The sequence below is a fragment of the Mesoplodon bidens genome (genome assembly GCF_964165515.1).
Source record: "Mesoplodon bidens genome assembly, chromosome: 1".
Classification (NCBI taxonomy): domain Eukaryota; kingdom Metazoa; phylum Chordata; class Mammalia; order Artiodactyla; family Ziphiidae; genus Mesoplodon; species Mesoplodon bidens.
In genome coordinates, this window is record NC_138176.1 from 16,673,129 (window position 1) to 16,685,501 (window position 12,373).

Genomic DNA, 12,373 nt, shown 5'->3' on the forward strand with positions numbered 1-12,373 from the left:
ACAAACAAAAAAATAAGTAAGTAAATAAATAAAAGGCCCATTCCAGACTGAAGTCTCACTGCAGTTTGCCCTTGCTGTGACCTTCAGCTGTGTATGTATTAAGTGACTGGTCACATGAGGAAAGTACTGAAACTGACATTCTACCCTTTCTTTTCTTCTTTCTATCTTTGGAATAGAGTCAGTGAGCTGATGTTGGCTAATGAGTACTGGATCTGAGAAACTGACGTAAAACTCAAGTATGATTTCCTCTTTGGCAAGAGCCCGGTTTGCTGGGTGACCAGAGCCAGTTAAAGATTTATCATGAATCTCCTCACCAGGTTAAAGTTTACAGCTTAATTAAGGAAATCAGTATAAGGGCAAACCTTCTTGGTACAGATTTTTTTGACTGAAATTCACATAGCATAAAATTAACCATTTTAAAGTGAACGTTTAAGTACATTCACAACATTGTCCAACCACCACTTCTATTTCCAAAACATTTTCATCACCCCAAAAGAAAACTCTGTACCCATTAAACAGTTACTCCCAGCTCACCCCTTCTCCCAGCCCCTAGGAACTACCAATCTGCTTTCTGTTTCTGTGTATTCACCTATTTTGGACATTTCACATAAATGGCATCATACAAGTGTGGCCTTTTGTTTCTGGCTTCTTCCACTTAGCATAATGTTTTCAAGGCTCGTCCATGTTGTAGCATGTGTCAGAATTCCTTCCATTCAACTCCTGCTTAATAGATTCATAACCAATTAATGGAGAGGAAAGGCAAACAATCTGGCTCCTTTTAATGAAATTTCCTGTTCAGATCCTGGTCATGAATATGAGAAAAAACACACCCAATGCTAATTAAAGGAGGGGGCTTCTCTTTTTTTGTTTTTTGTTTTTTTGCGGTACGCGGGCCTCTCACTGTTGTCGCCTCTCCCGTTGTGGCTCACAGGCTCCGGACGCGCAGGCTCAGCGGCCATGGCTCACGAGCCCAGCCGCTCCGCGGCATGTGGGATCTTCCCGGACCAGGGCACGAACCCGTGTCCCCTGCATCGGCAGGCGGACTCTCAACCACTGCGCCACCAGGGAAGCCCAGGAGGGGGCTTCTTGACCTTGAGAATTCGTAATACTCCCATCGGAATTCTGTGACCACTGGCTCAGGGGTTAGAATTGGAAGTTTCAAATGTGTAAATGGTCTGTATTTATAAAAATTATGACCAAAGCTATAAGTATATATAATATACACTTTAAAAGAAGGAAAGATGGGATTGACTGCCAAATATTAGATAATAGAGGGCTCAGAAGGTGACTGTTCCTGGTCCTGCCTACAACTTTCCTGATGAGGCTGATAATCTGCTGCTGCTATGGCCCATGAAAACTTGTTTGTTGTGCAGTATTGCTTTCCCAAGACAACAAGAACCTTCACCTAAAAGAGCAGGTCAGAGGCCCTCTGGCTTGTGATGTTTCCATCATGGCCATCAAGATAGCAAAGGGAGCAGCTAACCTAGGCAAGGACATAGGTGATTTTGCAAAGTCTAGTTCAAGATTACATATTCAGGCAGCCCATAACCTTTTAAAATAACTCTGCATCATTTTTAGTGAATTTAGATATAAATTATTGAGAGCCATAAGATGGCAAATACACTGCACCTATTTGAATATAAATAAATATGAATGTTCCAATTCCCCTCAGCCCCAACTAGTATTTGTCTCGTGACCCCATGTATTCCTTTTTGGCAAATGGCAGCGTAGAATTTCAGAAGTTAAAAAGTACTTAAAAAACTAATTCTTGAAAAGTGCTTAGCCTAACACATTTGCATTTTGCCCTCTATCTGTCTTTTCTTTTGGTGACCTCATACCCATGGAATTTGCCGTGACATGCTAGAAAAGAAAATTGCAGACTCATGTCAGTAACTCGACACGGATTGTGGCCAGTCAGTAGTTGTCAACTCAGATGTCTGGTTGGAACTTGACAACACTGAGCAGCACAGGTGAAGATCAGACATTCAATGGTGAAGATCAGACATTCAATGGTGTACACTTGCTAGATGGACGCTCTTATCACTACTAAATGATGTGGCCTTTTTAGTCAAGGAAGGGTTTTCAAATACCCAAACCCCAAACCCCTTATACCTTAACGATGTTAAAACTGTAAGCCAAGTCTTATTAAAGAAAAAAAAAAAATAGGGCTTCCCTGGTGGCACAGTGGTTGAGAGTCTGCCTGCCGATGCAGGGGACACGGGTTTGTGCCCTGGTCCGGGAAGATCCCACATGCCGCGGAGCGGCTGGGCCCGTGAGCCATGGCCGCTGAGCCTGCGCGTCCGGAGCCTGTGCTCCGCAACGGGAGAGGCCACGGCAGTGAGAGGCCTGTATAGCATAAGGAATGTCTGGATTTTTTTAAATTGATGGGTTACAAATTCAAAGGCCTACAAAAAAGGGCCAGGCTGGTAACATAGGTGCATGTGCTCAGTTCAAGCGTGAAAACAGGTGGCAGTGGACATTTAGACCCTAGGGAGGGATGCAACCCTTAGCAAACTGAAAACATCTGTCCTGTCTAGGGTGGGCAGCCACTACGTGCCTCCCACAGTTGTTCCCACAAAGGAATCCACGTGTCAGAGGCTGATCAGACGTGTTGAAAGCTTGTGTCAAAGGCAGCTTGTTGACCTCACAGAATCTGACCCATGTTCAGGTCACACTTCCCTTGTCTCCACTTTCTCTCTTTTTGGGTAGAACAGCTGTTCTCTGGTATTCTGCATTCACCATTTTATTACACAAGGTCATGGGAAATCCACATCCTGTGGGAGACATTGAATGACAATATATGATGTCATTAAATTCAGGATTCAAGTTAGCCAAACCCTGGAACTTAAATTGGGGGTTTTGTTTGTTTGTTTTCCTTAAAGCTCCTTATATTGACTCCTGGCCAGGGATAAAGTGCCTCTAGTTAACAGTCTGTTAAAAGGATACAACTTGGGCTTCCCTGGTGGTGCAGTGGTTTAGAGTCCGCCTGCTGATGCAGGGGACACGGGTTCGTGCCCCGGTCCGGGAGGATCCCACATGCCGCGGGGCGGCTGGGCCCGTGAGCCATGGCCGCTGAGCCTGCGCGTCCGGAGCCTGTGCTCCGCAACGGGAGAGGCCACAACAGTGAGAGGCCCACATACCGCAAAAAAAAAAAGAAAAGAAAAGGACACCACTTGAATATTTTATAGGGTCTCCAAAATCTTATTCTACTTTCTATTAATAACAACCTATGTCTGTTTTCAGTGTATTTTTTTGCTTTGTTTGCCTGGTGTGTCTTCTTTCTGCTGAAGTAGATGTGTCTGGGACGGATCTTGTAGGCTTTTTAAAATTTTTTTCTTTTTTTCTGCCACATCTCCTAGGCTAGAATGAGAAAAACTCAAAGTTGATGACTAATGATGTGCAGTTTTTGATATGGAGTGATGTCTCAGACACATTGTTCCTTTCTAAGAATGTGTACATTCAACATGCAAAAGGTATATATAACATTCATCCATAATAGATTTAAATTAACAACAACAGAACACCCGGCTGGCTACTGTTCGTTCCCAGAAGGCGATGAGGTGTCTTATGGAGAAAATATGTGTGCGACAAAAGCTTCCTTCAGTTATGAGTTATAGTGTTGTTGGTTATGAGTTCAGTGTGAAAGACTCAACAGTATATAGTAAGTGAAGTGTCTTGAAACAGAAACAAAAAAAAAAAAACCCTATATCTGAAATGATTTTGTGTCTATTTTTCATCCACATGTATAGCCATGAACTTATGTGCTAATCTTGGTTGATGACAACTAGAGTTTCTTTTTTTATTCTCATTTTTAAAGAGGGATTCCAGGGGAAGCTTGAATTTTCTGGAACTTATATGGGCAACAGTATCAATACTGAAACTTGATCTTTTTATTCTTAATATTTAAAACTTTATGGTAAAGGAAGCAAATACTCTGAATTGACTTAAAATCTCTTTGGACATTTTATAACATCTCAGTATCTCAGCAAGTATCCATAAATGAGTGAAGTCTCTCTCTAGTCCCTCTTACGATTTATGTTATTTTTATGATAATTCTCTGTACCCACAAGTGAACCTCATGCTGCAGCTCCATCATGGCTGTTTTTGCTCATTGACAGCAGAAGAGGCAATGACCAGGGGAACAAATGCGTGGTTGGCGCTTTAAACCCAGAAAAGCCCTGTAAAGGCCTGGGTTCATGTTCAAGTGCATGTGAGAACAGTAGATTTCCACTCTGCAGTTAATGGGAAGTTGTTTATCTGTGTGACCTTGTGCCAAGCTTGGGCCCACCCTGGCCTTACTGTCCTGTGTGCAAAATGAAACTTTCACACCAAAAGTCCTCAGAGTCCCTCTGGAACTTTGTGTAGATAATCACTGTCCCTCCAGGTTAGTGGGAGCCCTAAGGGAGGACTGAGATGAGGTATTCAAGATCTTTTAAAAGTTAAAGGATGAATAATAACAACAACAATAATAATGTTAGGGCTTCCCTGGTGGCGCAGTGGTTGAGAGTCCGCCTGCCGATGCAGGGGACACTGGTTTGTGCCCTGGTCTGGGAAGATCCCACATGCTACGGAGCGGCTGGGCCCGTGAGCCATGGCCGCTGAGCCTGCACGTCCAGAGCCTGTGCTCTGCAACGGGAGAGGCCACAACAGTGAGAGGCCTGCGTACCGTAAAAAAAAAAAAATAATAATAATAATAATAATAATAATGTTAATAGGACGATGATGATTGTGGAACCAGAGAAACCAAAATGCCTTTTCCACAGGCTCACAGTAGGTCTTGGTTATTTGTTAAGGGGAAGATGAAATGTAGGTTTTCTGAGATGACTGCAGGTGTGAGCACAGACATCGATTGTTTACCATGTGCCTGACACTCTGCCGGGGGGTTACACACATGTTCCCTCCACTCTCATGACAGCCCCAGAAGGTAGGTCTTGTTAATCTGCCCATTTTACAAATGAAGAAACTGAAGCCCAGTGTTACCTAGGTTGCCCAAGGTCCCTTGGTTCCGCGTCAGAGCTGGAATTTGACCCCAGGTCCCTTGGCCCCTGAAGTCCTTAATCCCTGTGAGTTGTGCAGTCAGCGTATAGAATGGGCCAGAACACTAGTGGGACAACACAGTAGTCTTATTTTTTTCTGTTGCTCCCTTTCTCACCCTTAATAACATCTTAGGCAGATTCCCACAGCTTTCTGGTCACTTTCAGCTCTTAAAAGTCCAGTATAGTCGAAAACTTTATTCTCACATCCACATCAGAGCTGCACCCTTTTCCCAGCTCAGGCCGGACCCAAACAGGAGACCTGCAATGAGGAGGGGGCACAGCCTCTTCTACTTCTTTACTCCTTCCTGCCCTGCTTGTGGCTCCTTGGGAGTCCGGGCAGAGGGGAGGGGGATTAGAGGTACGGAGGACAAGGTGTTATAACTGTTGTCTTTCAGCTAACTCTAGGGAGAATTTTTAATAGGACCCGTTTTTTGGGGTTTTTTTTTGCGGTATGTGGGCCTCTCACTGTCGTGGCCTCTCCCGCTGCGGAGCACAGGCTCTGGACGCGCAGGCTCAAAGGCCATGGCTCACGGGCTTAGCCGCTCTGCAGCATGTGGGATCTTCCCAGACCGGGGCACGAACCCGTGTCCCCTGCATCGGCAGGCGGATTCTCAACCATTACGCCACCAGGGAAGCCCTAATAGGACCCATTTTGAGTTCCTTGACGAAAGTGTGCAATTTCTGGCTAACCTGTTTCAACAAACCCCCTCCATCCTCCCCAGCCTCAGGTCCTGCTCCTCATAAGCTCTTACTAATGCCTGGCAGGCAGCTTTCTCAGGTGGGTTCATTCAAGATGCTTGGGCATGGGTACCACCCACAGGACACAGGTGCATCCCCGGTGAGCCAGATGGTGGCCATGCACACCTCTCCTACTTCTGTCTTCTCCTTAGCCTGCCATCAAGAGGAGGGGCTCCAGCCAGCTTCCTGCCTTCTGAATCTTCCAGACTTAGCAGGCTCCAGACTTTTTGTTCATGAACGGTACCAAGCTCCAGGACAGTCCAGTCAATTTGTCCCAAGAACTCTAACATCAAGCTTCTCATGGATCCACAGGAGCACCAGGGCCTGAGCATCCCCACTCAGTAAACATCTAGGTGGAGAGCGGGAGGCCGGTCCCCGCCTCTCCCGGGGTCCTCTAATCCCTCTCACAGCAGAGGGGAGGGAACACCCCATTCCTGCTGTGTGGACAGCTCCCTGCCCACTCTCCTCCATGCCTCTGTGAATTTCTGGTTTCAGAGGTAGGGAGGCGGTAGAGGTTGAGAGTCATCGGGTAGATTGTACTATTTTTTGGTAAATCCGGCAAGGATATTCCTAGCAACCTGCTCTGGAAGACGGAAAATTTATCATCATTGTTTTCAGCTCTAAGATGATACATAGCCCAAAATTTCAGGACACTAGGAAAAGTCCCATTCCATATTCTAGAAGCTTTGGTCGCAGATGGGTGGCTACTGTGAATGGCAGCTTCCACCTCCACTGATGGTGCTAGGCATGACAGAAGCCTGGGAAGGCAGGGATGGTTGGGAATTCAGTTACCACGAAGTTCCCTTTTCTGTAGCTCCATTCCTCAGCCTTCTGTTCCAGAAAATCATCTTCACAGAGTAAGACAACTTTTTGGCTCTTACCCTTTCCAAATGGGAAATTCTAGGAAGGCAGAGACCGTTCTTAAAAAGAGCATAGGTATCCAGGCTGACAGGACCTTAAAGGCAGCCCAAGTGATGACATATTTCTTAGCATGATGAGAACACAGGTTTCCTTCCAGAGAGCCATTTGTCACCTTCTTCAACTTAAGTACTTTAGAAGCCCAGGGGTCCATGGCCCTATGCCAAAAAAGAAAAAAAAAAGAGAGAGAGAGGTTAAAGGAGACAGACAGGATCCCTATTCTCAAGGATATTTATTAACTTTGAACGAAATGATATAAATATGGAACCAGGTGTGTACGTGGATATTAGTTTAACTTGGACATAAGTAGCCAAACCCCTGCTTTTCTCTTGGCTCCTGTGCCAAGAATGAAAGGCTTGGGGGCAGAGTGTTTAAGGTTGTTGTAGGTTGCTTCTGTTCTCACATTTGGCCGTTGTGCATCCCTGATAGAAGACCAGCGAGTTGCTAGAGGGTTTGATTTCCTTGATGCTGCTCCATATTTACTTATTTCTGATTTGGCAGTAATTCCAGTGCCAATCACCAGCTTTCTATATTTATCAGCAGCTGCTTCCGTGATGTGGAAACAATTTTCTCAACAGCTGAAAAACATGAAGATAGAGATGAGGACATTTTGTGCTTTATAAAAGAGCTTAGTTGAAATGAGCATAGGAGACGCAAACCATCAGCACCAATCTTTTTTTTTTTTTTTTTTTTTTTTTTTTTTTTTTTTCTTTTTGCGGTATGCGGGCCTCTCACTGTTGTGGCCTCTCCCGTTGCGGAGCACAGGCTCCGGATGCGCAGGCCCAGCGGCCATGGCTCACGGGCCCAGATGCTCCGCGGCATATGGGATCCTCCCAGACCGGGGCACGAACCCGTATCCCCTGCATCGGCAGGCGGACTCTCAACCACTGCGCCACCAGGGAGGCCCAGCACCAATCTTTTTATCTCAGCATCTGTTCCACTTTCCCCAGTGTGACATCAGGCTTAAGGAGAGTGTAAACTTTTGTCCAGAGAGGAACGAATGGGTAACCTCTGTGGAATACACTGGAATACTTTGAATCAGCTGGGCCAGTATCCTACTTTCCAGGAGGCCATCTTTGCTGATTTGTTTGATTTATGTCTTAAGGTTTGGGATGGAGGAGCCTCATCCCCAGCCTCTACTTCCAGCCCAGTTTCACCAGCTGGCTGGCTGTAGGTGGTCACACTCGGTGAATGCTTCTTCATGAAACATAATCAAGATCAGTTGTAGAACGTGTGCCGTCCGTGGAACACTGCAGGGCATGGAGGATCTGAGAGGTTCAGGACACCACCTGTGAGGTCAGAGGCCTCCAGACTGCAAGGCACTTTGACTCCATGACTGTGAGGGATAGTAAAGATTGTGAAAAACCACTACTGACGAGTATACGCCATGTCTGTAAAACGCTCCCACGATGCCTGGTTCACCAAAGCCCTCAGTGCAGAATGCTCAGAGAGGTCATTATTGCACTCCAATGGTCTCAGCTGCTGTCAGAGCTCTGGGGTATCTGGGCATTCATGTGCTTATGAAAACAGCAAGACAGAACTGGGCTTCCCTGGCGGCGCAGTGGTTGAGAGTCCGCCTGCCGATGCAGGGGGCGCAGGTTCGTGCCCCGGTCCGGGAAGATCCCGCATGCCGCGGAGCGGCTGGGCCCGTGAGCCATGGCCGCTGAGCCTGCGCGTCCGGAGCCTGTGCTCCGCAACGGGAGAGGCCACAGCAGTGAGAGGCCCGCGTACCGCAAAAAAATAAATAAATGAAATGAAATAAAATAAAATAAGTAAAAACAGCAAGACAGAATCAAGAAACCTGGTTTCTAGTCCCATCGGCCCCTACCAAGGAAAGGGGAGCGCCCACCAGGTACCAAGCATTCTAAGTGTTATACGAAGCACTTCACGACGCAGAGTTTCTCTTCTTCCTCGCAGCAACCTGAGAAGCGGGTCAGCATTTCCCAGATGAAGAAATGAGGGGTCAGAGAGAATAACTTTTCCGAGTTAATGCCCAAGTCTTCCTAATCCTAAAGCCAGCCCTCTCGCGGTCCTCGCACCTTTGATCTCCCTCAACCCCAGTGCTATGCAGGGGAGATACCAAACAGCTCCACCGACCTTCTTGAGCCTGACTGTCTTCCGTTGTAGAATTGAAAACCCATCTCTAAGGTTTATTTTCTGCTTTAAAAATTCTATCAACCAGCGTCTTCCGTATTATTTTAAATCCTTATTGCCACCTAGTGGGCATAATCTAATCAGAAGAATGAAGAAAATATTCAATTCCCTTGGATTAAAACCTGCCAGTTCATCTTACATCCGTACTGCGCTCCTGACCTTTAAAAATTGTATTTATGGGCTTCCCTGGTGGCGCAGTGGTTGAGAGTCCGCCTGCCAATGCAGGGAACACGGGTTCGTGCCCCGGTCCGGGAAGATCCCACATGCCGCGGAGCGGCTGGGCCCGTGAGCCATGGCCGCTGAGCCTGCGCATCCAGAGCCTGTGCTCCGCAACGAGAGAGGCCACTACAGTGAGAGGCCCGCATACCGCAAAAAAAAAAAAAAATATATATATATATATATATATGAGCTTATGTTATGCATACTGTTTTACAGCTTGCTTTTTTTTTAATACTCAATCTATTTTGGACATCTTTCCATGTCAGCACACAAATCTACCTCATTTGTTTCAATGGTATGTAGTATTCCATTATTGACCATACTGTAATCAATGTAACCAGTTTCTCGTTAATGTCCACATAGGCTATTTTCAGTTTTATTGTTACAAAAATGCAGTAGAGGATGAATATATATTCTTCAGGGGATAGACATACACATACATTCACATGCACATTCTTTTGCAAATTTATTTGTAGAATAAAATCTTAGACATGAAATTGCTGAATATAAAGGTTATGTAAATACCCACTGACCAGAGGTCACCAGAAGCACACCTGTAGTCAAAAAAAAAAAAAAAAAGTCAAGTGTACTTAACAAACCACAGCAAGGGAGAAAATAAGAAGAATTGTGAGCTATCTCTGAATGACATTTAGAGGAACTTTTTATAGGGTTTGGGCTCGTGCTGGGTACTGTTAGGGAAGTTTTTCTAGAAGGAGAGAGAATTCAAGTTAGGCTAGAAATGTCATTCTTAGTACAGGAGCAGCAGTCACAGATGTGGTCAGAAAAGGGGTGTGTGTAATCATTTTGTGTACCGAGAGGCCTTGTCTGCACATTTCTTTATTCCGTGAGTGTTTTTTGTGATCAGTTGGGGACATCATGAGCAACGTGCCAACAGTGCTTTCTTTCACTTTCTCAGGTACGTTGATTTTACAGAAATTGCTTTACAGAAAGGTTGTACCAATTTACAGGCAGACCTCGGAGATGCTGCCTATTCGGTGGGGTCAGTTCTAGACCACCACAATAAAGCAAATACAGCAATAAAATGAGTCACATGAATTTTTTTTGGTTCCCCAGTGCATATGGAAGTTATATTTACACCATTCTGTAGTCTATTAAGTGTGCAAAACATTATGTGTAAAAAAAGCAATGTACATACCTGAATTAGAAAATACCTTACTGCTGAAAAATGCTAACCATCATCTGAGCCTTCAGAGAGACTTAGCAGGAATATCAAAGATCACTGATCACAGATCACCATAACAAACGTAATAATAATGAAAAAGTTTGAAAAATTAGGAGAATTACCAAAATGACACAGAGACACAAAGTGAGCAAATGTTTTTGGAAAGATGGCACCAATAGACTTCACAAACCTTCAATTCACATTCTATTTGAAGCACAGTAAAGTGAAACACAATAAAATGGGGTACACATGCTTCTGGGTTCTCTTAAATATTCCATTTCCCTAACAACTATGTTTTTAATAATCAGAATAAGGGCAATTGTAATAATAGCAAATGTTTATAGAGCTCTAAGTCCTTTATTTCATTGATTCCTCATCAGAGAACTTGAGACAGGCACTGATAGCATCCTGGCTTTCATATGAGGAAACCAAGACTTAGAAAAGGGGAGAACCAGCCTGGGTCACGTGCCTAGCCAACATGAGCTGGTGTTCAGAACCAGGTCGTCTCATTCCAGGGCCCACACACTCTACCATGAAGAAACACCTTCTCCTCTATCTGCTTCACAGGAGCCTGTCACGGAGAATTGAAAGCTAAGGAATTAAAAGCCATTGAATTGATGATCACAAACCTTCGAAAGTCTGGTTTAGGCTGATAAGGAAGTAGAGTCCTGTTTACAAAATTGAGACTTATGGGCAGCCTTCCAAGAGTCCCATACATAGTGTTAGAGAGGCATCCAGCATGGGGGGGCTGCTTAGCTACTCACATGTGCCCTCAATTAATAAAGGCCGATGAGAGCTTTCTTAAAATTACAGCCAAGACACTATAATTAAATATTCTCTGTGCCAGCTGGAGCTCAGAGGGTATTTAAATCACCCCCAAGAAAATAAACTGGTGAAGGACATCCATGCCCTTGGATCCACGGAGGTTTATGACGTTCCCATCCTGTGTGAGAATGGGGCCTGCGAGTCTGCTGGGGAAGGTTTCGTGCAGGGAGAGAACACGGAATGAAATTGTGCTTAAGTAAATATTTATTGAGTTTGTGATGGGTGCACACTGGGGTTCAGAGCAGGCCTGCATGCTTGGATTTAGCAAAACAAGCGTGGAGTAACCACTGGTGGCTACTTTTTTCCAGATTGTGCTGGCTGTGGACGAGATATCAAGAACGGGCAGGCGCTCCTGGCCCTGGAAAAGCAGTGGCACTTGGGTTGCTTTAAATGCAAGTCCTGCGGGAAGGTCCTCACCGGGGAGTACATCAGCAAGTAAGACTGGGGCCTGGGGCGTGGATCCTTTCAGCAGGGATGGGGCCGTCTTGGGCCCTCTGTAGGCCCTGCTCTCCGGGACTCCACCCCGTCCCATCAGACATAATGAAAGACATTCACATCCCACAGTCAATGTGAACTTTTTGCTATAAAACTTTTGAAGAGAATTTTATTCTTCTGTTGTTGCCTACTAAAAGTTTAATGAAATATTCATCATTGCCTAATGTAACAATTAATGAAGCTGACATAACGGTAGGCTGTATGTTGTAACCAATTAAGCATTTAGTAATTTTACTTTTGCTAATTTTTTTTTCCTATTTGGAACTAGTAAACCTTTACCCTCCTTCCAGGTCTCAGACATATTTGTAGACACTCCCCCCCCAAAAAAAACCACTCAGGGTCTAGGCACAGAGCCCATTAGGACCACCAGGGAATAGGTTCATTAGAGTCAGATGCTGGTGTAGATAATAGAGCAGGTGAAGGTTTTGTTTTTGTTTAATGTAACCTGCAACAACTAGTTACAGTGGTTACCTTTCAAATTAAGGAGGAGGGACTTCCTCGGTGGTTAAGACTCCGCACTTCCACTGCAGTGGGTGCGGGGTTTGATCCCTGGTCAGGGAATTAAGATTCCACATGCCGTGCAACCAGGCCAAAAAAAAAAAAAAAAAAAAAAAAAATTAAGGAGGAAAGAATGAGCGTGGAGCAGGGGAAGGTCCAGTGGCAGTGAGGGAAAATGTTCCCCTATCCACTTTAAAACATGGTCTCCAACCAGCACCTATTCAAAAAAAATTTTAATGAATTTAACACCAGAATATAGTGAAACAAACAAAAGAAGTAGCTTAGGCCCCACCCCCTAGAAATCCAA

The 12,373-nt window shown here is 45.0% G+C and overlaps 1 protein-coding gene across 1 annotated transcript in view; it reads left to right on the forward strand.

Annotated features, from left to right (window-relative positions):
* The window catches only part of ABLIM1 (actin binding LIM protein 1), a 186,393-nt gene that overhangs the window by 71,730 nt on the left and 102,290 nt on the right, over positions 1-12,373 (forward strand). The window contains exon 5 of the mRNA XM_081228323.1: positions 11,382-11,508. Within this exon, the coding sequence (XP_081084449.1) occupies positions 11,382-11,508 (127 nt within the window). The remainder of the gene's footprint in view (positions 1-11,381; positions 11,509-12,373) is intronic.